We start from the raw sequence: 24,256 nt of genomic DNA, 5'->3' as shown, positions 1-24,256 counted from the left end.
TAATTGTTGACACTGTAATAGAATTATTGATTTAACATGTATTGTTGTGGTTGTGCAGCACAGTGAACAACTGCTTAGTACATCCGCCTCACAGTTCTGAGGACCGGGATTCAAATCCGGCCTCGCTTGTGTGGAGTTTGCATGTACCCCTCGTGCCTGTGTGAGTTTTCTCCGGGTACTCCGGTTTCCTCCCACATCCCAAAAACATGCATGGTAGGTTAATTGAAGACTGTAAATTGCCCGTAGGTGTGAACGTGAGCGTGAATGGTTGTTTATATGTGCCCTGCGAGTGGCTGGCGACCAGTTCAGGGTTTACCCCGCCTCTCGCACGAAGATAGGTGTGGATAGGCCCCCGACCCTATTGAGGATTAGCGGTTCAGAAAATGGATGAATGTTGTGGTTTTAGTTTGCACTCAAGTACATATTTTGCCTCAGTATGATGCAGTGCCAACCAGTTCAGGGTGTACCCCGCCTCCTGCCCGATGACAGCTGGGATAGCCTCCAGCACGCCCGCGACCCTAGTGAGGAGAAGCGGCTCAGAAAATGGATGGATGGATGGATGATGCAGTGCCTCCAAACTTCACCTGCAGTAATACCCCAAATATATATATCATAATATTAGCATGATCTTGGTAAAGGCATTGGGATGGTACAGTAGATGAATCCAATGAAAAGGCTGGTGATTGTGTAGGTCTGCCCCTCCTCCTTCAAAGTGCTCCTTATTTAGTCTTAGTGTATGTATGTTACCATGGAGACGTAAACAGGTGCACATTGCAGTGTGAAAAGGCCTTTAGTCTCTTAGATTAAATGCCTTTAAGAGGCGGGGCCTGTTGGCACGAGTGTCTGGGGGTGAGCTGAGGCTGACAGCAGCATCTATGTGATTTTAATCATTGTGTTTTATGTGTTTTCCTCTTGTCTTGGCATTAAATAAACAGCTAAAAAGTGTTGGCATCTGTGGCTCTCCTTTCCCACATGCAAACTGGTTAGCCGTAAACCTATAAAAAACTATTGCTATAAACCGCAGATTTCCGTTATACTGTATGCTTCCCACAAACATTCTGCCAAATAGCAGTGGCACGAACGATAGAGTTCCATATGGGAGAAGAACACTGTAAATAGACCAGTTTGGGATAAAAACACGACAACTGTGCTATTAAACTGGAAGAATTTCATTTTCTGTCACAGTTCACAAATGACTTTTCTGACTACTTCAAACAGAATAAAAAGGATCTCTTTACACTTGAGCAGGTCATGTTCAGAAAGCTGTAAATGTTGATACTTGTCATTCATTGAGTTTTCTAGCAGCGTGTGACACGTCAACAACAACATAATGACACTTTACATACACATAAAACTGTGCTGGTCTTCATTTTGTCTTTTAAATTCATCAAGTCTTTGTTTGCTTTTAGTCCGCATGCTTAAAAACCGCCGACGGGTAGGAAAAGTTGTGGGAGTGGAGCGGAAACGAGGGGTCAAAGTTCAGGGAGTTTTAGGGTTTGGTGATGTGGACCTCGCTGGCACCGCTGCCGTTTGTGGTGGTGGTGATGATGTACTGCGTGGTGGCTTGCTGACTCGCCGGCGGCTCCAAGTGTTCGCCGGGGTCCAGACCCGAGCTGGCGGGACCCGAAGGCTTGGTGTCCAGTTCCGTCTGACCTTCAGAGATGACGTAGTGCGTCTGGAGGGACCCAGAGGACAAATGAAATTTCTCCGACTCTACAGATGGTTAGTCGGCTTTCATGACATAACTGGCCAATATTTTTGAGCACGACTGTATGTTCTATCATTTTATTGTTCTTTGAGGCTGAATTGAGGTCAGCAAACTAACAGAAACTGATTGAAACGTGATCAGAAAAGGACAACTGGGGGCTTTGTTCCAGCTATCCCTCTACGCTCTCTCTCGCTCTCTCTCTCTCAAGCAAAAGGATGGAGGGAGATGTAGTTTCAGCCCCCATTTTGAAGCCCACTCACCGTTTTCACCTGGTTGCTGTTGGCTCCAGTCACGGGCGTGGGGGCCTCGGCGATGACGTACTGCGCGTGGGGCAACGTCATCATTTGGATCTCGGAGGCTGCTTAAGCAGAAGTACAGATGCTTGTTATAAGAAAGACGCTGGTAAAAGTAGAAGAACTGATTCAACTCCTGTACTGAAGTAAAAGAAAGAATACAGACTCTGAAATGTACTTCACGTATGGACACATGTTTTTTCAGATTGTACAAGGACATTTTTAACGCCAAAAGCTCGTGGTTGTGGCACAAGACAACACATTCGTCATTAATCAATCTCTTTGCAAACAACATCAAATAATTCTCTTAAGAAAGGCCATGGATAGGGAAGTCATGCTTCTCCGACTCTTTTACAGTCATCTTTAATACTAACTGCACTGCAAAAATTAAAATCTAACCGAGATGACATATCTGAAATCAAGGGGAAACATGCTTGTTCTTCGTCTGCAAAGATTTTTCGTCCTACCAGGAAGTTTTTGTTTAAGAGCATTTCACTTGTTTCAAAAATGTTTTTCTTGAAAAGCAGAATGTGTTATAAACTGTTATGATTTTATTGGTTAATTACTTGTGCTGTGAGGAGCTTAATCTTAAAATGAGAAGGACCATAATTCTATAAATGTATGCAGAATAAATAATCTAGGTTTAAGATATCAGTGGTGGGTTTAGAAGCCAGCTATGTCTACCCAAATTTCTTGTGTATAATGCTCATCGCCCCCCACCCCAAAAAATCCATCAAAAGTTGCCAGAGCATTATACATGGGTATAAGGAAAATGAAAAAAAATTATGTTTACTGGTACGTAGGGTTGTGAAAAATGTGTACTTTCATTCCAATATAACATGTACTGTCTAACGTTAAAAATGTGTATATATATTAGCACACCCAAGAATCAAGGCGTCTTTTCTCAGACCCATTACAGATACAAAAATCCAACCATCCGTTTTCTACCGCTTATCCGAGGTCGGGTCGCGGGGGCAGTAGCTTTAGCAGGGACACCCAGACTTCCCTCTCCCCAGCCACTTCATCCAGCTCTTCTGGGGGGAACCCTAGGCGTTCCCAGGCCAGCCGAAAGACATAGTCTCTCCAGCGTGTCCTGGGTCGTCCCCGGGGTCTCATCCCGGAGGGACATGCCCGAAACACCTCACGAGGGAGGCGTCCAGGAAGCATCCGAATCAGATGCCCCAGCCACCTCATCAGGCTGATGATGTGGTTCTGTTGGCTTCATCAAGCCGTGATCTCCAACTCTCACTGGAGCAGTTCGCAGCAGAGTGTGAAGCGACTGGGATGAGACTCAGCACCTCCAAATCTAAGACCATGGTCCTCAGTCGGAAAAGGGTGGCGTGCCCTCTCCAGGTCGGGGATGAGATCCTGCCCCAAGTGGAGGAGCTCAAGTATCTTTGGGTCCTGTCCACGAGTGAGGGAAGGATGGAACGGGAGATCGACAGACGTATCGGTGCAGCGTCTGCAGTGATGCAGACTTTGTATCGGTCCGTTGTGGTAAAGAAGGAGCTAAGCCGAAAGGCGAAGCTTTCAATTTACCGGTCGATCTACGTTCCTACCCTCACCTATGGTCACGAGCTGTGGGTCGTGACCGAAAGAACAAGATCCCGGATACAAGCGGCCGAAATGAGTTTCCTCCGCAGGATACAAAAATCCATAGGATCCAAAATATTTGGGATTTCGTTCTGATATTTTCAGAGGCTGACATGGGCATAGGTAGAGGTGTCCCCATACATTTTGGTGGCGAATGGTTGCAGTTATATGACATTAAGTACGTTCAGCTATTTCTGTAGTGAGCGCATATGAAGAGGAAATCTTTTAACATCCATATAATAAAAAAATATGAGTGATTTTGTACTGATATTTTAAGATGGGGAAGGGGGCATAATTAGAGCTGTCCAAATAAATTTTGGTTGCAGTTGTATAATATTAAGAAAATGTAAGCTTTTTATGCGTGGCTTGTTCCGACATGGCATTAAAAAAAACAACAACACAGAATTATGCACACAAAGTAGAATAGTTATTTATCCATCCATCCATCTACTTTCAACACCGCTTATCCTGGTTAGGGACGCGGGGCACCGGAGCCTATCCCAGATGACTTCGGGCGAAAGGCGGACTACACCCTGAACTGGTCGCCAGTCAGTCGCAGGGCACATACAGACACGGACAACCATTCGCACTCACACCGTCACTGAGTGGTAACTGAAAACACACCGCCCGCACCAAAGTCAGGCGAGTGTACCACTACACCATCAGTGACTAATAGCTATTTATAAAAAACTAATACAATATGAACAATAATTTTGGGGGTAGAATTTAGGTACAATTTTGAGCATATGTATAGCAGCATATCAATGTTGAGCATTATACAGTGGTAGAAGGGTTTTCCTGATATTTGGGGTCAATTTTGGGGGTGCGCATTATACTCAAGAGCGGAAGAATTGTTTTAATGAATCTTACCAAGACATATTTTTCTGTTCTTCTGGCAGAGCATTTTGCTTAAAATAAGTAATATAAAAATGTATTATTTGGAAAACTGTGTGAGCAAGAGAGCGACCACTGGTCACGTGACAGGAAGTTGCGAGTGTGTGCGCTGCAGGCTGGACTCACGGTAGCCTCGGTAGTTCCAGTTGCCGGGTATGTAGGCATGTTGAACCGCCCCCTGCTGCTGCTGCTGTTGCTGCTGCTGCTGCTGCTGTTGTTGAGGAGGACCACCGCCCTGGAGACTGTGGTTCTGACCCAGCGTCACAGGGGTCAGCTGGCCCGAGCTCAACTCCTGATTGGTCTGTTGGGAGTTGGGGCTTAGAGGCTGACCCGTCACCTGGGAGAGAAGTCAAAGGTGCTGGTTGCAAAAAATAATTCTACCAGTGTTACCCAACATTTATTCAACCAAGGCACAAATTTTACTCAAGGAAATGTGCTGACTTCTATTTAAAACAAGTTTGAAGGTGACAGGCTAATTGTGAACACACAAACATCCCTAGTTATAAGAGGGTGTGCACACTTGTGCAACAACATTATCTCAGTTTATTTTTACTTCCCCTCTCTAAAAAGACATTTCACTGGATTTGTACTGGTTAAAGGTCACATTAACCGTGGAAAAGGTTTTGAAATGATTTGTCTTGGTCTCATTTTTCGATACCACAAGTACCTAGCATTTGAAAAGGGGTGTGTAGACTTTTTATATTCACTATTTATTCAGCGTGTTTTAGGACTTCTATAGACCATTATTATCAAATTCAAGACCTCTCATTCACAAAGTAAGACCCTGAGGAATGGACTCAATGTGACATGGTAATATTTCAAATTTGAAATACATTTTGCAACAATAGTTAAAAAAAATTTTAATACATCATAGAGAAAGAAAAATAGATTCAATATTTGAGGATGGGAGGTAATTTCGCCTTATTATATTTAGCAATTAAAATAAAGACCAATTATGCTTTCTAATCCATTTTTACAGCAAACACACAAATAATTAGATCTAGCATCAGTGAATGACCTTTTTACAGTCAATTCTGTGTTTTGTGTTTTTACTTAGCATTCAAAGTACATGTTCAGAGATTGCTATCACAATGTCGATATTATGTCCCCACCCTTGCCTCACAATGAATAATATTGCATTGAAGCTATGAGCACTAAGGGGTCATACCTGAGTGACACCTTGTCCAGAGGCCGAGGGCTCCGTGACTTGGATGTGCTGCACCTGGATGGAGTGCTGGCTATAACCGTGCGGGTCGTGCAGTTGACCGACATCCACAGTCTGCTGCTGGGAATGCGGAGAGGAAGCCTGGGGAAACAAACATGGTGACCAAAAGGTCCTTTCAGATGCTAGATGATTAAAAGGGGATAGGATAGCTGCATTTTTTATGGTTTGTATGCATATACAGTAGTTGGTTCTTCGGAGTGCCTGCTCAACCATTAAGTTTGAAATCAAACAATCATGTAAATCTTTAAGTTACCGGCCCATTTTTGAAAAGTAGGGCTTTGAGTATGTGTCATTTGTATGCACTCTGGACATGCGCCCGGGTCTCCAAAAGTAACCAATAATTTCACAAAAGTGGCCAGATTTGTTACTTGGCATTTTTTTCCTCCTTTTTTAAAAAAACAGGAGCGATAAGACAAATGGCAACGATTAGTGATAGACCGTATATGGTTTTCTTTTTTCCCAAGCGCTGTGCATGGGTAACCAATCAGGTGGTGCTATGGGTGGGACTCCTGTAGAGAGAAGTCACAGACAGAGAGGCTCGCAGCAGCTGCATCAGAGCTAAAATAACCCAGTATTCAATTATCGTCCGTTGGATTAAAAAAAGGCAGGTGCCGATATGTGCCAAAATGCTAAATATCGGCCACGATAATCGGCCCGGCCGATAATTGGTCTATCATTAGCAAAGTGTGCAACACTGAGTAGGCTCGTTTAGTTGTCATAGTATCGGAAGCCCTACTAAAACCAAGTGATTTGAATCGGACAGTGACAAGTAGATGTCACAGTCAATGTTTGCAGTCATATAGTTCAGAAGATTGGCAAAAAAAATAACAATAAATAAATAAATCTTACCGGCGCCACCTGAACCACTTGCAGTTGAATGTGCTGCGGCTGCGACAAACTAGCTCCTGCCTGGGACACGGGGATGTACTGGATCCTCTGGTAGTCTCCTTGTGCTGTTCTGTAGTCTGTAGTCAGCGTCTGGGAGAGCTCCGTCATGGCCTGCGTTAACAGGTCGGTGGTCTGCGGACAAAGATGTCATGATGCAGTTTTAGTCACACTTTCCTCACTAGATGCAACACTAACCCGTGTGTTTGAAGTCATTGTAACTTACCACGACAGCCTCAGCGGCAGCGCCGTCCGCGCTAATGACAGCAGGCGTGCTGCTGATGACGGCCGTCGCCAGCGGAGCTTGGATGGTGTTGACGAGCTGGGCAAACTCTGGATGCTTCTTCCGTATGTGCTGCACCATCTTAGTCTGAGACATTCATACAAGATATGGAGAATTTGACTAAAAATCGACATTATTTTACACTACAAAGTCGCAATGGACCCAATGAATGTTATAGAATATGTACTTTTTAATTACTACATAGCTCACAGTTTCACAGTTTTTCATTACTTTATTAGTAAATGTGAGATAAACAGATTAACGTCTTGTCATGTATCACTGGAAGATGTTACAATACTTTATTTCAAGCCCTACGAGCCAAACGTTGTGTGTGCCTTCTAAGGTAAGCAGTTAGCAGCAGAAGAAGATGGTAGCTGTCGCATCTAACTTGCAGAACTTTCTCGACCTGTTGAAGGAAGGGAGAAGTTTTGTGGCTGTCGTCAGCCGTTGAGGCATAAATGGATCTTCGATACAGTGCATAAAGATGGACGAAAAGAATATAAGGGTGACAGGTGTAATCCTTTTCCTGGCTGTCTAGTACATTCAAAATCAGCATCACCTTCAATGTCAATGGTAAGTACCCTTAAGAAATTGTATATGTTGTTAATATTATGTATGTTTAAGATCATAGGAAATGTTGATAAGCGTATGGCAGAGGTTAATAAGAGTGTGGGAAAGATTAATAAGTGTGTGACGGAGGAGATTCATACAGCGTTAAAATATGCAAACAGAAAAAAAAAAAAAACATGGCCGCAACTTCGCGGATTTCACTTATTGTAGGAGTGGTCAGGGAATATAACCTCTGCGATAAGTCATGGATTTCTGTACTTCGTCTTTAAGGGCACTCACTTTTTTTTTTTCAAGCTCTGGGAAGTTGGAGAACAAGCAGCTGCTCGTCTCATTGCAATGACTTAGCTATGCTCCCAGTCGTCACGGTAACAAAAGCCATAACTGAGACATGATACCATTTTGCCTATACGTCACTGGCATAGATAGATGAACAAAGATACATTATTTGTAGTTCAGAATAATTTTCAGATTGATTTAGTGAAATTGGATCATTTCCCAAGGCATACCTAAATTGGATCCTTTGGCCCAGTCTCACACTCACCTTGCTGCTGTACTGCTTGGCGCAGTGCGGGCAGCAGACGGGCGCAAAGGCAGTGGTGCCGGCCAGCTGCGTGTGCGTGGTCAGCATGGGGTCCGGTTCGCCGGGTGCGGCCGGACGGAGCTTCCGGATGCTGGGCGGCAACTCTGACCCCGGGTGGTTCTTCAGTATATGCGACTTCCTCTTACTGGCACTCTTGTACACCTGGAAACAAGATGATGTTTATAACACTGTCATAATGTTATTTATATAGCACATTTAAAAACACGTGTTTACAAACTGATTTGGGGACATTTCGCTGGAATGACTAGATGGATGTGCGATAGTCCAGTCACACCTTGTCACAATACTGGCAGAAGTAGTCTCTGTTGGGCTTGATGATGGGCAGCGTCAACTCGGGGACGTCGTTAACGCGCATCTCAGGGTGACGCTTGGACAAATGATTGACCTGCAACAACAAAAAATAAATATTACGCTGGCTCTCACATCACCTCACGCGACAGTAATCATTCCAGGCTCACCAGCATTCCTCTGCGTCGGAATCCCATCATGCACAGCCTGCATTTAAACATAAAGCTCTCAAAGTCTGTAGTGGGCGCCTTCATTTTGTGGTTTTTGGAGCGGTGGACCCGCTCGGCCTTCTTGGCCTCGCGCTCAGGATTGTGCATACGCTGCATGTGCTCCCGCAGCTTATCTTTCCGCTGGAAAATCAAACATTGTGTCATGTACATATTACAGGGGTTCTAAAACCTTTTGGGTCCAGGGAGCCCTCGCAGGGGAGAATTTTTTCCAAAGACCCCCTCATAATCCTAACGCCATAAACATAATTACCATGTGTACCGAAATGCGATCTGAATTAAAAAGTCAAATGTTTAAAATTTTAAAATAATACGTTTTTGGAGCGAAAAAAAGATGAAGTTGTTTTTGGGAGCCACTGAATCAGAATTATGTTCTGTTGCATATAGTGAACAATGCTGAATGACAAAGCCTATTCTAGTCCAGGAGGTCTTCAAGGGGAGAAATTTTTCCAAGGACTCCGAACGGCAATTAAATATAACTGTGTACACCAAAATTATATATATATATATATATATGTCAGCTTTATGTGATAATGATTATATCAGGGCTTTTAATTGCCCTAAAGCTAAGGTATAGAGGAGAAATTGACTTATTGTTTGTTTTATTGATGTGCCCGTGGCATATAAAATTAACTTAATTTTTTAAAATGATTTTAATATGACATAATTAATAAAAAAAACTTTTACAGACCACCAAGCTGCAGCTCGCAGACCCCAGTTAGAGAAACTCATGACGAAACGTCCCGCACTGCTGCCTCACCTTGAACTGCTTGCCGCATGTAGAGCACAGGAAGTCCCTGCGATCTGAGTGGCGCAGCATGTGCAGGCGCAGCTTGTCCGGCCGGCAGAAGCCCTTCTCGCAGTTTGGGCACTGGAAGATCTTCTCGGAATGCAAGCAGCGGATGTGCTTCTTCACCTGGAGGAGAGTTAAACACCTCAAAATGGAAGCAAGGTACAAAATAATGTCATGTATTAGTTTTTATTAAAAAGTTTAATCAAGTCTTGTTAAAGATGAAGCAATAACTACTATGTTGCAAAATATGAACTGGAGTGTTTACTAACTTGATCTTGTGTTTAACCTTAAATAAACATTTTAAAATAAGAAACAAAATGACATCTTTTTTTATTTTAAACAAGGCGATAACATGTTGACATCTCTTTGTAGATGTGCTGATTGTTTTTCTGGCCCACAATGAAAGGGAAAACTCGCAGTTTGGGTTTGAAATGTATCATTTGTGACACCAGTCTTGGAACTTTTCTGACATACCCCATAGATGCTCACTGAGCTGCAGTCTCACAAGAAACACTAAGCTCTCTTGAATACCAACCTGGATGAAGTCGGGAAAGGTCTTCTTACAGGACGGGCAGGTGAAGGTGCCGTCCACAGCGTGCACCTCGATGTGGTCCCGAAGTGCGTCGAGCCTGTCGAAGGTCTCGGCGCACAGCAGACACGCATACGTGCGATTCTCAGTGTGAACCAGCAGGTGGTCGTCCAGCGCCGTGTCGGTCATGAACGTCTTGCTGCACAGGTGGCACGGGAAGACGAAGGTGTCGCGGCCATGCACGCGCAGGTGCTGGTCCAGCTTGTCCTTGTCGCGGAAGGCCTTGTCGCAGTGTTTGCACTTGAAGGGGCGGAAGCTCTTTCGGATGAAGTGATGCTGCAGCGCAGCAGTCTGACAACACACAGTGGCAGAAAGGCTGTTATGTTTTTACATGGAAGAGCAATTTAAGGTCATGTCAACATGTTATCGCCTTGTTTAAAATAAAAAAAAAGATGTAATTTTGATTCTTATTTTAAAATGTTTATTTAAGGTTAAACACAAGATAAAGTTAGTAAACACTCCAGTTCATATTTTGCAAGATAATAGTTATTGCTTCATCTTTAACAAGACTTGATTAAACTTTTTAATAAAAACGAATGCATGACATTATTTTCTTTAAAAATATAAATCTTTTAATTTAACATTAAATATGAGTTAATGATGGTAAATATGATTCAATAAAATGTTTTTGTTTTTAACATTTTATATTTAAGGTAAAACAATGTCATTTTATTTCACAACTTTTCATTTAAAAAAAGTGTAATTACAGAAATAAAAATTGTAATTCATAATTAGTTTTTTCTCTTTAAAATATAATTGTTTTATTTAATGTTAAACATAAGTTATTGAGAGGAAATAAAGTTCAAATACATGACAAATTTAAATAAAATGTATTTTTTATTTTAAAAACGTTTAAAATGAAATACAACATGACTTAAGACTTTCATTTTTATTTATTTATTTTTTTAATTTAAGCTTAAACATAAAGGTAATAAATAACCTTTAAAGAAGTTAACATACATGACAGCAAAAAAAGTCAGCATTATTGCCTCAACTACCGGGCTGCAGACCGGCCAAAAGGTGAAATAAAATAAGAATAAATAGAACTTTGGCCAGAAGATGCTTTCTGCATGATTGCTGACACACGAGGGAGGTGGAGATCGGGGTGGTCACTGGGGTGGCCAACCTTCAGTCTACGCTGGCCGCGGCCACCCCAAGCTCCGCCCCAGGTTCTGCGAAACAAATGTACAAGCATGAACTGGTCCATGGCGGAAAGGTTGCGGACCAGTGGCCTACATTACATTTATTTAAGTTAAAGATTATGTCATGTACTGTATATTTAACAATCTCCTTCCTTACATTTGCAGATTATTTATTGCAATGGTGATTGTGTACATATATTATGTCCCGATTTTGAGGCAAGGAGGTGACCAAGTCAACTGCTTTTTCAGCCTTCTGATAGGCTCAAATGCCCTTGTGAGGGTCCCGCCTACCTGCACATTTGTCTTTGAAAGAGGCCCATGTTAAGAAGAGAAAGAGTGTTGAAAAGCAAACGCACACTAATACACACTTTGTGACAACTGGTGTTCGTTTCTCACCCGCATCCTTTTCAAGCGTCGCACATCCGGAGACGAGAGCTGAGCGTCCGACTGGTCACTCTGCACGGGATCCTCCTTGGTCTGGAGCGGCAGGTCCACATCGGAGGGCTGGGCAGCAGAGGGTTCCCCCGCTAGGGACATCGTTGGGCCATCCGCCTCTGTGTCCGGCTCCGAAACGGTCACCTCTACGCCATTGTGAGCCGCCTCCGTTGGCTCATCCAGCGGCTGCGCCTCGGCCGGATTCAGCATCTCCTGAAAAAGAGGGGAAAAAAAGGGGGCAAAATATGCCTCAAAAGTTAAAAAAAATTAGAGCCAAAACAGACAACATGTTTGACATCACATCAGTTCAGTGACAATTTAGAGCAGGAGTGGACAAAGTATGGCCCACGAAACACAAAGCACGGACCGTTCTTTAATCCGGCTCACCAACCATTTAAATTATCAAGACTACTGTAATATCTGTTCCATTCATTAAATAATTTTCTGAATGATTTATTGTAAAATAAAAAATATAACATACATGCATCCATTGTCGATACCACTTATTCTCACGAGGTTTGTGACAAGTTACAGTCTTCAATGAACATAACATGCATAACTGGATATTTTTGGCATGTGGGAAGAAGCCAGAGTACCCTGAGAAAAGCAACGTAAGGGAAAACATGCAAACACAGGAAGGTTGGACCATGGATTGGAATGCCTGATTTACACTTAAACTCGCCCTTTGTGTTGCCTATAACATGTACGGTAAAAAAATTAAATAAAAATAAAATTATATATATGTATATATATATATATATTTTAAGTAAATTATAAAAATTAAAAAAAGAATTAGTAAAGCATCACATTTTTATTAATGTAATACATAAATGAACAATACATTACCAGTATAATTACAATTATAAATACAGTTTAAATGAGCCAGCACAATAAAAATTATACATTTTTATTATTTAATTAGCCAATTTATACAAATTCAATAAAAAATACAAACAATAAAATTAAACAGGAGCATGGATTATTATTCTATTTTTAAAATAAACAATTTAACATACATTTGAAAGATATTAGTAAAATAAACTTATTTTACTTCCTGTGTATGCCGTGATAACTAGCAATAGCAACTGGTTGATGACATAATGGTTTGAACTTGCTAAACTTTTAAAACGTTAAATACATGTACCGTAATTTCTCGTGTATAATGCGCATTCCACCCCCCCCCCCAAAAAAAATTGTCAATAGTGCGCATTATACATAGGTATAGGGGAAAATGGAAAAAGACTTTCGCATTTTATAAATGTATGCCACCATCTAGTGATTATAAAAAAGCTGTGTACTTTTATTCCAAAATGCCACCGCCACCTAGAGGTTATGAGAAAGGTGTACACTTTCATTTTAATATCCCACTGCCACCTAGTGGTTATAAAAAAGATGTAGCCTACACTTTCATTCCAATATGACACGGGTACGCGTGACTGCATATATGTACAGTTGTGCCTGCAAGTTTACATACCCTGGCAGAATTTGTGAAATATTGTTTTTTTTTATTTTTTTTTAATATGACTGAACAATAACAATCATTAGTTTCTTTGTGGTTTTGTTTAATGATAATGCTTTCCTGAAATGCTTGACCATTTAATTTGAATCTCACTAAAATAAAATTTAATGTGTTTTGTCTGGTCATTCATGTTTTCTTTCAAGAATTGTACCCATCTTACAAATTCATTCATTTTCCGTGCCGCTTATCCTCATTAGAGTCTCAGGCGGGCTGGAGCCTATCCCAGCTTTCTTCGGGCAAGAGGCGGGGTACACCCTGAACTGGTTGCCAGTCAATCGCAGGGCACATATAAACACAACCATTCACACTCACATTCACACCTAAGGGCAATTTGGAGTCTTCGATCAACCTACCATGCATCTTTTTTGGGATGTGGGAGGAAACCGGAGTACCTGGACAAAACCCACGCAGGAACGGGGAGAACATACAAACTCCACACAGGCAGGGCTGGGATTTGAACCCCGGTCCTCAGAACTGTGAGGCAGATGTGCTAACCAGTTTATCACCATGCCGCCATCCTACAAATTATTTCTGGGTAATCAAACATATGAGCACAAGGGTGTGTTTTCTAATTTACGAAATAAAAAGTAGGGCTGTGAATTTAAAAATAAGAGCAAGTTAATAAAACAATTATTATGTGTTCAAATAAAGTGCTTAACTTCAGAATAATTATTTGAAAAAAAAAAAAACTAGCAAAATACAGATAATACTTCATGTTTTGATCATATGGGTAGAAGCAAAATCATGCATTATAAAAATGAATTATACATAGGTAGAAGGGTTTTCCAGAATTTTGAAGTCAACTTTGGGGGTGCATATTATACATGGGTGCGCATTACACACGATAAATTACGGTATATCATTTATTTATACATATATGATTTCATATTGATGATGATAATTTGTCCCAGTTTCCTGCTGTAGGTCTCTGCCAATCACATGAACCGGAAATAAGTGGTTCAACCTGTTTTGCCGAATGCGGAAGTTCATTGCCCATAACCCCTATTCAATTAATTATACATATTAAAATAAATATACTAAATGCATTTACAATAGGACATGCCTGATGGTAGTAAAAAAACAGGTTGCTTACCGTCGTCCTGTCTGTGTCATCTTCAACCACCGCATCCAAACGTATGAATTTAGGCGGTCGCCCTGGCCTCCTCCCCGTCCCAAATCGCTTCCTGCCCCTGGCCCGGCCGCGCCCTCTGGGCCTGGGGGAGGAGGAGCGACGCCAAAACAAAAAACAGCTGTGTCATTTGTGATTAAAACCTAAGGGATGCAAGAAGGATGGGGATGAAGTAGAAAGGTACCTGCTCGCAGAGTGGAGCATGTTGTCGTGCATGTTGAGATGCTGCTGGAGTTGCTCGGAGCTCACGAAGCGCCGGCTGCATTCATAGCACGGCCAGTTCTTCTCCTGTTCCCGCAGAACTGAAGGAAGCACAAAATGAGGGAAGAGCACTGCATTACTGTATACATATACATTACTGTTGTAATACAGTGTAATTTGGACTGAGCCCTGCAGCGAAAAGTGACAATTTGAGGAATGAAGAAAACCCACGCAAGATGACGATGCCCACCTTTTCTCTCTTCTTCAGTAACACTGTGGAGCTTCTGGTTGACAAACTCTGCATACGAGGCTGCATACCACACCTGCAGAAGGATCATACATATATTTTTTTGTTTTTAATGAAAAATATCTGCACCGAAGTTTGCTTTATAGAACTCAGTGGTGACCTTAAGCTCTTGCTTGGACTCGATGTTCTTGATGGTGGTGTAGAAGATGTCGGCGCCATACTGGTACGCCACCAGGTTCTGCTCCAGGTGGTTCTTGGCGGGCCGCACGAACATCATCCAGTTGCAGCTGTCCTCGTCAGACAGGTCCAGCCACGTGTCCTCAGACTTCTTGCCGTCTTTTTCCGCATCCAGCACGCAAAGCTGAAGCCACAATGGAAAGGATCAGTGATGAATTGTATGCATTTGTTTGACAAAATATTGAATTTTTATCGTGGCGAACTTTGTTTTACACTTTCATATTTTTTTCCCAAAAATGAGTACAGTACAGAGGAGTAAGACAGTGTTTTATTGTTTTTCCATTTTACCATTAACGGCAGGTAATTTATTATATATACTTAACTAAAACTAGATCGCAACCAGTGTGTTGCGGTAATTTATCCAATTTCAGTTAATTGTTCTGAAAACTCTTATTTTGTGTTTGAATAAAATTTGCCTTTGCACACAATATGAATGCTATGTTAATTACAACGTAAAATAATCTTTTGTTTTAATGTGAGGATATAAAAAGTCGACCTCGTTCCTCTCGGTGTGATATTTTATTTTCACTTTGCTGTGAAAAAAAAAACCAAGACTTCTTTGGTTGGGGCGTGCCAGTTGCATGAGGCAGATGATAATTATCTGTTCATGTGGGTGTATATATGACCTCACTTATGGAGAAATACTCAGACACTTCTTAGAAAGCAGCCATCGGGTTTTATTTGAATTTGAATTGAATTTGTCTCCTTTTATGCACGTTTGTATGAAATACTATCTCTCATTATTCTCAAAGTGTCTGTCCTGTCTCTTGTCTACTAAAGGGTTAACATTTTTCCCTTGACATCTAGTACTGTCACTACAAACAATGTATCTGTTCATCTACATATGCCAGTGACTTATTGGAACAAGCAAAACAGTTACATATAATTAGGTACACAACCTCCATATAGACTTTTTTAAAACATATTGTTTTGTGGTGTGCAGCAAGATTTTTTTTTTCCCCCCAAGTAGTTGTAAAATATGTTCCTTGGCTCAATAAAGGTTGGGAACCATAGACTTAAAACATGTGCCTGTACAGTTAATGAAGTTTTTTTTTTTTTTTTTTGGTGGTGACAGTTTCTATGGCCAATGTTTCCTACGGGAAAAACTGTCTGGATGTTGGGGCTCACTTTCAGGTGAATGTAGTTGTCCTGTAGCTCGCTCTGGGGCACCAGGGGTCCATCCACGGGGCCGAACTGGGTGCGCTTGGGGATCCGTCTCTTGGAGAAGACCCCTCCCAGGAAGCGGTCGATGTAGAGGACCAGTGGCAGGCTGGCACGGGCCCTGGACATTACCGGCCGGTTTGGGATGGGGTGCAGGGGCCCGTGGTTCAGACACTCCGAGGGGTTGGAGTCATTGCACTCCTCGCACCCTGACATGCGCCACAGCAAAAAAACATGGGATCAATTGTAAGTACTGCAATTTTCCACATATTCGCAGTTCACCATTTCTGACTTCACCTATGATTGTCTTCCCCCCCCCCCCCCCCCCCCCCCCCACACCCATCCTCCATTACTCGCTGAAAAAATTTGTCTATTCACAACTTTTGGGCGTATTTTTGTACTCTTACTGTAACACCCTAAGATGCCACAATATGGCATCAAATACAGTTACTACTAATATGATCGATATAAGGAAAATGGTAATTGGTGTCAAGGACGTATTCATGGCTTTTGGGCGTATGTTTGTTCTTCCTGTAATGCCCTAAGATGTCACAAAATGGCTCCGAAACCCTAAATAACAGGAAATTGGTAACTGGAATCAAGGAATGACGTTGAAGTGACTTCTGTCAAGTGTACATGTACTTTGTATGTCGGGGAGGAGCTAAGTTTAGTAGAACGTTTAGTGGAAGTTACGGAGAGTCTTTGTGGCATGAAATCAAATCATTTCTAAGCTATTTATTTTTTAACTATTAATGTTGTAAAGATTTGTTTGAAATTATATAAGTGTTTGGTATCATAGTTTGTACTGTATTTATGTTTCAAACAAATAACAAGCAATTATAAAACAAAATTTGGGGGGGGGGGGGGGGGTGGCGGCATAAATTACTCATGGTAAGGCTCAGTCACTATTATTGTACAAAGTATAACGAGTGATCACGTTGAAAATATGGATTCCAGCACGCACAGAGGTTGTGAGGGTTGAACCGCTGACGAGGCTCCCAGTCGTCAATGTCCGAGTCATCGTCGTCATCGTCTTCTGCAGAGTCGTCCGTGGTGTCCATGGCCCCGACTGGGCTAGACGGGGGGTCCACCATGGAGGCTAGCGAGTTGGATACGGACATCTGCTCCTGTGTGAGAAATCAACAGCCTTAATTAAAGTATGAGAATCCTAATAAACCCAATTGCCCAGTGTGTGCTGAGAAAGTTACCGGAATAAGAGTCTTTAAGCAGCTCAACATTGTCAATCTCCCGTTAAGCAAGCAAGCAATACTTGCACCTAATACCTAATCTAACAAGTCATCAAGAACGCAGTTTTGTGCTCATGCATCTCAATGATAAAAACATAAGCCCTCACCTGGGACACCAGTTCCAGGGTGGCTTGCGGTGCTTCGGCGACATTGCTGAGGACGTGCAGACTGGCGGCATTCATGTTCTGGCCGCTTGGAAGCAAAACCGCCACCTGGGAAGGGAGATGGATTTACTTTCTGATTGCGTTGAACACCGCCCAATTAAAGAGTTACAATCTGGTCGCACTCACCTGCTGAGTCGTGCCGTCCTGCTGGATGTACGCCACTTGAGGTTGATCTGCAAACACGGCCTGACAGGAAATTCCTCATTCGCATAGTTCATTGCACTCTCTCTTTTACGTACGACATACAATTAATCATGAATTGCTCTTTATTTTGCGGACCCACAAGCTTTAGCTCACAGACCCCGATGGTCTGTGGACCCCAGTTTGAGACCCACTGTTCTCGATGAAAAAACTGGATAAAAACAATACCAAGGATAAACAAGTCCATCCTTACCTGGGTGCCATCCGCAGGGTGAATGTAGACCAGCGTGTGCTCGGCCGACTCCACCGAGGTGTACGAACTGCCGTCGGCCGTGTACACAACCTGCTGCTGCTCCCGCTCCGCCTGACCGCAGCCATCTCCGCTGTACACTATCTGTGCCACCGTTTCACCTTCAAAATGAACCTGCGACGCAAATCAAGTCAACTGAGCAGCAACATACTGTAAATGTTATCATCAATATTTATACCTCTCCATTTGCACTCATATTCTATTTACATTTCTACCTGTGTGGCGTCGGCTGAGTCCGTGTTCGCGGACTGACTCCACACGGTGGTGGGCTCCGGCTTGGCATCCATGGCAACACACCTGCCGGGCCTCGTGGTAGTCGCCAATCACCGCAGGCCGCAGTGAGACAACCTGGAACACCTGTTAACAGTCATATAATAACTATAACGGATACAATGACAGTCGGCCAATGGTGAGGCCAAAATGTTATATACACTCACATTCTCATTCACTGCCTCCCACGTCACTCAACAGGCCAAGCCCTGCCTTTTAAAGCCACACACATTCAAAGTCACAGATACTACAGTGAAGAACTTGACAATGCTGATCCCAAGTGGTCAAAAATAATAACTGCACCTCACATGCATATGTTGTATTTGTGTTTTGCATAAAGCTTTAAAATATATAAATAATAAAATAAATACACAGTCACTACTTCAAAGATTTTCGTTATCCCCCCCACGATAAACAAGGAACTCCTGTACAGTAGCGTATAGCCTTTTTACTTGGTGCTGTGCTGTGAGATTCTTCTCATGTAAAATGTGTGCCTTGGCTTAATTAAGTTTAGATGCCAAATCTTGCACTAGATCTCATGAGATTGTCTAGGTGCAACCGTTAAGTGTATTTTATGCTTACACGGAATCATGCAGAAGCTTAAAAATATATGAATGTTGAATACAAACATCTAGGACAGGGGTCAAAAATGTGGTGCCCGCGGGCACCAGGTGGCCCCCAAGACCAGTGGGCCTGTTCAAAAGATTTGCCTACCATTGATGGGACATTGTGATTTTCTAGAAATGGTGCAGTAGTGATCATTTGAAAATGTAAACACTGGCAGAGAAGTGTTGTATATTGATATTTATCAGTTTCCTAACTACTGTGAGAAATCATTAGCATGATCAGTGTCTTCACATAAATGAATATCATTAATTATTCACGATAAAGTATACTTATAACATATTATTAAAGGTAGTTTGAGCATATTTGTCATTTCAGAAGTGTGTATAAAACTAGTAGCACTTGGCATTACTCAGTACCCAAGAAATAGCTCTCTGTTTCAAAAAGGTTGGTGAGCCCTGATCTAGGGCAATTGAAATGTGTATTTTGGGGATGTGCACAGGTCGTCAACACGCCAAAAGCAAGCGAGCAGCGTGCTCCATCGTCCCCATGCAGAGCGGTCACACGACGCACTCGAAGCGGGGGTAAAGCGCACCAAGAGCGGCTAAGGTTTGCTGGCGAGGCATTCGGGGAACCGGTGCCCAAACGTAGACGCCTTTGGGTACAATAGCAATTGTGTGGGATGAAAATACAAATTAATTGACAGATATAGTAATCGAACTAACCTAATTGATAATCTAGGTTTACCCCCGCTTTAACCCCCCAGGTTGTCGGTCCCAAACGGACCATACCACAAATATTAGCGTAGTAGAAACGAGGCCGTTTCAGTGTTAGCATTTCGGCCTTATAGTGCCGCTGGAAGGCCGATAAAACAGGAACGGATAACATCTCAGTCCACGCGTCGTCGGCTACGTGCTGACATTGTGAACAAAACGTGGTATAAACCGCTAAATAATGACGTTATTTCAGTCGACCCACCCGTCCCCCACGCTAGTTTGTCGAGCCCAGCCCTTCAAGTCGAGCGTGGAATAAGGAAGACGGGCTCCATTTTGGGTGGGACTACCAGCGTCGTGAGACATGGACGAAGAGCTAACGACCGACAAATACCACATTCCCCACCGGCGCTTTCGTATCCGAAGACAGACGAAAATATGACTAATGGCGGCAGGAAGACTACTTAAAACTCGAGCGGCGCCTCTAGGTAGAGAAAATCCCCGGTTTTAAGGCGATTTATGGAAAAAAATCAAGCTGTTCTTACCTCAGAATGGTAGTTGCAGCGATGGTCGCCTTGCATATATTAACATAATCTGCCCAGCAACGGACGGTTCTTTGCCCTCGGATTGGTGAACATTTACACAGCAACAGCTGCAGCCACAGGACAATTCAAAACTCTCATCAAGTCCTAACATGCGTGTAGTTTTAGTAAAATAGTAAAAAAAAAACATTTTAATAATAAAAAAACAAGAACACGTTAATATTATCTCTCTTTAGTAAGTGTTTCAGATAAAGACGATCAAATTTACGCACTTCCATTGTAGCCAATCAGATATTAAAAGATGACATTATCCAATCAAAATCCGTGTGCCAATTGATTAGTCGTGTTTGTCGTATCATCGTCCATTTAGCGAAAAAAATGCACTTTTCATTGACAAAGATATATATTTTTTATTTTCTTTGAGGGGGGCGGGGGTGTTATTTGAATGTATTGAAAGAGGTTCGCAAAAGAGTGCTGCACCCCTTGAGCTGGGGTGGTGGAGACGATGCCTGGCTCAAGGGCATTTTGACAGTAGCCAGCAAGCAGACTCTTACACAACTTTTTTTTTTTCCCATAGTGGGACTCGAACCATGGTACTCCGACTTCAATCCCCAACTTCTTACAAACAGAGGTCCTACGGTCTTTTAAAAAACAAAACAAAATGAATGAAGGATTTATGTAGGCTTATATAAGATATCCACGGACACCGTTCACCTATCACTACACTTTTCCACATCCAATATGGCGGTAAAGATGCCGCACTAATCACTCTTAAATGCTGAGTCTCGGCTCCAAGCCGCTTTAGACTGATCTTCACGGTATCGTTCCAATTTTAGTAAACTGTTAACCCAGAATTAGCCTGGCGCCGCCGAATTAGCGTGACACTAGTATTTCTTGTGACTAGCTCTTGTTAAACAAACTTTATTGAATGAAGACTTACATATACTAAACGTGAGCTTGCAAGAGCGAGGATACATCTTTACATTAAAAAAAAAATATATATATATATATATAGTGGGGGGAAAAAAACGTAAGTAGGAAGCCAGTAGTAAGTCATTCCACTAGTGCGCTGAATTCCAAGTGAGGACAAATATGGTATCGTATGATAATCGTTTATTGTTCAGTTCTCAATATATGTGGAACATGCAGAGTGCCGAATTTGTTTCTCAAGAGACCGCTGTCACAAAAACAATACAATACACAAAAACTATATATATATATATATATCATCAATAAAGACATCACAACATACATTCATACATGCTCTTTGTATGAAACGGTTACAGATGAAAGAGGAAGTCTCGAGCCTCCCTCCACCAGTCGATCCTAGATGTTGCGACTGCTGGCTTTACTAATACGATTAAAAACAAGAAAAATATTCAACAACGTATCTATATCCGTGTGGTTAAAACAGAATAAAAAAGGAGAAACGAGTACATACGTTGTAATACTAAAAGCTTCCACCAGATGGCAGCAGATCTAGCTGTCCTCACACTATTTTTTATTTAATATAGCTTTCTAATTATTTTTTTTTAGGTTAAAAACAATTATAAAATGAAGTGAAAATGGTATATAAGTGCTTAGAATAAATGCTAGAAGTAATCTCAATAGAAATACAAAAAACTTGTTTTAATGGTATATTTTGATAAAAATGAAATGAATGAAATATGTATACAAAAATATTTTTTTTTAAATGAGGAACGCTTCACGAATTTGCGTGTCATCCTTTGCCCCGTGGAAAGCCATACTTCGGGGTTCGCTGATGGGTCCACCTAATTTATTAGGCTGGCCAATCAGCGTACACAATAAACTCTCTACACTCACGATTTAAAAAAGGATGAAATATGCAAAAGAAAATATTTTTTTTAAATGAGGAACGCTTCACGAATTTGCGAGTCATCCTTGGGCCATACTCGGGGTTCGCTGATGGGTCCACCTAACTTATTAGGATGGCCAATCAGCGTACCCACCTAACTTATTAGGATGGCCAATCAGCGTACCCACTTACTAGGATGGCCAATCAGCGTACACCGTTAACTATCTACATTCACGATTGGCTGTCCTCAGTGAGGGTGCCTCCCACCTTCCGCCGCCGTTCGTAATACAGACGCCATTGTCGATGGCTGGCGACCAGTTCAGCGTGTGCCCGGAGATAGCTGGGATAGACCCCAGCAGCATAAATAAATCAATGAATAAATTATAAATATTTTAAAATAACGAGTTACTTTTCAATCACCCTATATGTAAATAGATTGATCCCTCGCCGAGACCGGGGATCGAACTCGTGTTCCCCGCGTGCCGAGGGAGGGACGGCCAGCCGACCGACCGCCACCTTTCTTATTTATAAAGATTAGATCTTATTTACATAGATACATACATTTACATTAATACCGATTAGCTTTCAGTTGTCGCGCCTCTTATTTATATATATTATATAGATTGATTTATATTGATCGCTCCCCGTCGAGACCGGGGATCGCACCCGAGTCTTTCTCGGTATCAGCCCAATTTTAGTCAACGGTTAACCGAGACGGTTAGCATTGCGTCGCTGAGTGGCGTGACGAGGATTTCCGGTGACATTGAAACTAGCAAACGTTGAATTTATACCGTGAACTTCCAAGAGCTTTAAAAAAACTACATAGTGGGAAGATAGTTGGGATAGGCTCCAAGAACGCCCGCGACCCGCGTGAGGAGAAGAAGTACCGAAAATGGATACATGGAAAAAACGTAAGTAGGAAACCAGTCATCCTACTAATGCTGATTTCCTAGTGGGGACAAATATGGTATCGTATGGTAATCGTTTATTGTTCAGTCATGGAACGCAGACTGCCGAATTTTGCTTTTTAAGAGGCCACTGTCACAAAAACAAGACAAACAACAACCATTAAAAAAAATATCAATCATCAATAAAGACATCACAGCATACATGTTCTTTGTTGTATGAAACGGTTACAGATGAAAGAGGAGGTCTGGAGCCTCCCTCCGCCAGTCGATCATAGATGCTGTGACTGCTAACTAATACTACTGCTACTATTGTAAACAAGAACAATATTCAACAACGTATCTATAGCTGTGGTTTTTAAAAACACAATCAAAATACAGAGAAACGAGTAAATACGTGGTAGTACCAAATTCCTCCAGCAGATGGCAGCAGATCTAGATAGCCTCCCACTATATTTTTTAATACAGTTTTCTCATATTTTTAGGTCAAAAACAATGATAAAATGAGAAAGCAAGGCTATATAAATGCTCGGAATAAATCGGAAATAAAAAAACAGATTCGTTTTACTGCTATATTTTGATTTAAAAAAAGGATGCAATATGCATAAAAAAATATTTTTTAAAAATAAGGAATGCTTTTTTAAAATGAGGAACGCGTCACGAATTTGCGAGTCATCCTTGGGCCATACTCGGGGTTCGCTGATGGGTCCACTTAACTTATTAGGATGGCCAATCAGCGTACCCACCTAACTTATTAGGATGGCCAATCAGCGTACCCACCTAACTTATTAGAATGGCCAATCAGCGTACCCACTTATTAGGATGGCCAATCAGCGTACCCACCTAACTTATTAGGATGGCCAATCAGCGTACCCACTTATTAGGATGGCCAATCAGTGTACACCATAAACTCTCTACACTCACGATTGGCTGTCCTCAGTGAGGGTGCCTCCCACCTTCCACCGCCGTTCGTAATACAGACGCCATTGTCGATGGCTGGCAACCAGTTCAGGGTGTGCCCGGAGATAGCTGGGATAAAGCAGCATAAATAAATCAATGAATAAATTATAAATATTTTAAAATAGCGAGTTAATTTTCAATCACCCTGTATGTAAATAGATTGATCCCCTCGCCGAGACCGGGGATCGAATCCGTGTTCCCCGCGTGCGGAGGGAAGGACGGCCAGCCGACCGACCGCCACCTTTCTTATTTATAAAGGTTCGATTTGATTTACATAGATACATACATTTACATTTATACATTGGTACCGATAAGCTTTCACTTGTCGCGCCTCTTATTTATATACATATTGATTGATATTGATCACTCCCGTCGAGACCGGGGATGGCACCCGAGTCTTCGCGGTATCGTTCCAATTTTAATTAACGTTAACCGAGAGGGTTAGCATTGCGTCGCTGAATGGCGTGACGAGTATTTCTTGCGACATTGAAACTAGCAAACGTTGAATTTTTACATATACTAAATACGTAGTAATACCAAATTTCTCCAGTAGATGGCAGCAGATCTACCTGGCCTCCCACTATATTTTTTAATATAGTTTTCA

At 42.0% G+C, this 24,256-nt stretch overlaps 1 protein-coding gene across 5 annotated transcripts; it reads right to left on the bottom strand.

Moving 5' to 3' along the window:
• prdm10 (PR domain containing 10) lies at nt 1-20,119 on the bottom strand. 5 transcript variants are annotated; one of them, XM_061782533.1, is made up of 24 exons: nt 19,695-19,945; nt 18,320-18,365; nt 18,098-18,239; nt 17,826-17,996; nt 17,558-17,617; nt 17,375-17,479; nt 16,985-17,147; nt 15,988-16,229; nt 14,783-14,983; nt 14,626-14,698; nt 14,359-14,476; nt 14,139-14,259; nt 11,488-11,739; nt 9,896-10,240; nt 9,328-9,483; nt 8,511-8,690; nt 8,327-8,437; nt 7,993-8,193; nt 6,825-6,968; nt 6,563-6,733; nt 5,657-5,794; nt 4,615-4,825; nt 1,969-2,069; nt 1-1,675 (listed from the first exon to the last, which is right to left on the bottom strand). In XM_061782533.1, the coding sequence occupies exons 3-24, from the start codon at nt 18,167-18,169 to the stop codon at nt 1,490-1,492; spliced, it is 3,522 nt and encodes a 1,173-aa protein (XP_061638517.1). In that variant the 5' UTR covers nt 18,170-18,239; nt 18,320-18,365; nt 19,695-19,945; the 3' UTR covers nt 1-1,489. The 5 variants fall into 5 exon arrangements, with proteins under 5 accessions (XP_061638517.1, XP_061638518.1, XP_061638516.1 ...); XM_061782534.1 differs by lacking the exon at nt 18,320-18,365; XM_061782532.1 differs by lacking the exon at nt 19,695-19,945 and having other exon boundaries at nt 18,320-19,663.
• Between the last annotated feature and the right edge of the window lie 4,137 nt (nt 20,120-24,256).

This window comes from Phyllopteryx taeniolatus, chromosome 8 (assembly GCF_024500385.1).
Source record: "Phyllopteryx taeniolatus isolate TA_2022b chromosome 8, UOR_Ptae_1.2, whole genome shotgun sequence".
Taxonomy (NCBI): Eukaryota; Metazoa; Chordata; class Actinopteri; order Syngnathiformes; family Syngnathidae; genus Phyllopteryx; species Phyllopteryx taeniolatus.
The sequence above is the reverse complement of the archived record's forward strand: the minus strand, read 5'-3'. Positions and strand labels throughout refer to the sequence as shown.

Excerpts from the sequence above, each read along its gene's own strand:
- prdm10 (XM_061782531.1), bottom strand. The coding sequence starts at position 18,169 with ATGGATGCCAAGCCGGAGCCCACCACCGTGTGGAGTCAGTCCGCGAAC. Across the intron at positions 14,699-14,782 it reads AGTCCAAGCAAGAGCTTAAG|GTGTGGTATGCAGCCTCGTA; the intron begins GTCACCACTGAG and ends ATCCTTCTGCAG. Across the intron at positions 8,438-8,510 it reads TCCGACGCAGAGGAATGCTG|GTCAATCATTTGTCCAAGCG; the intron begins GTGAGCCTGGAA and ends TTGTTGTTGCAG.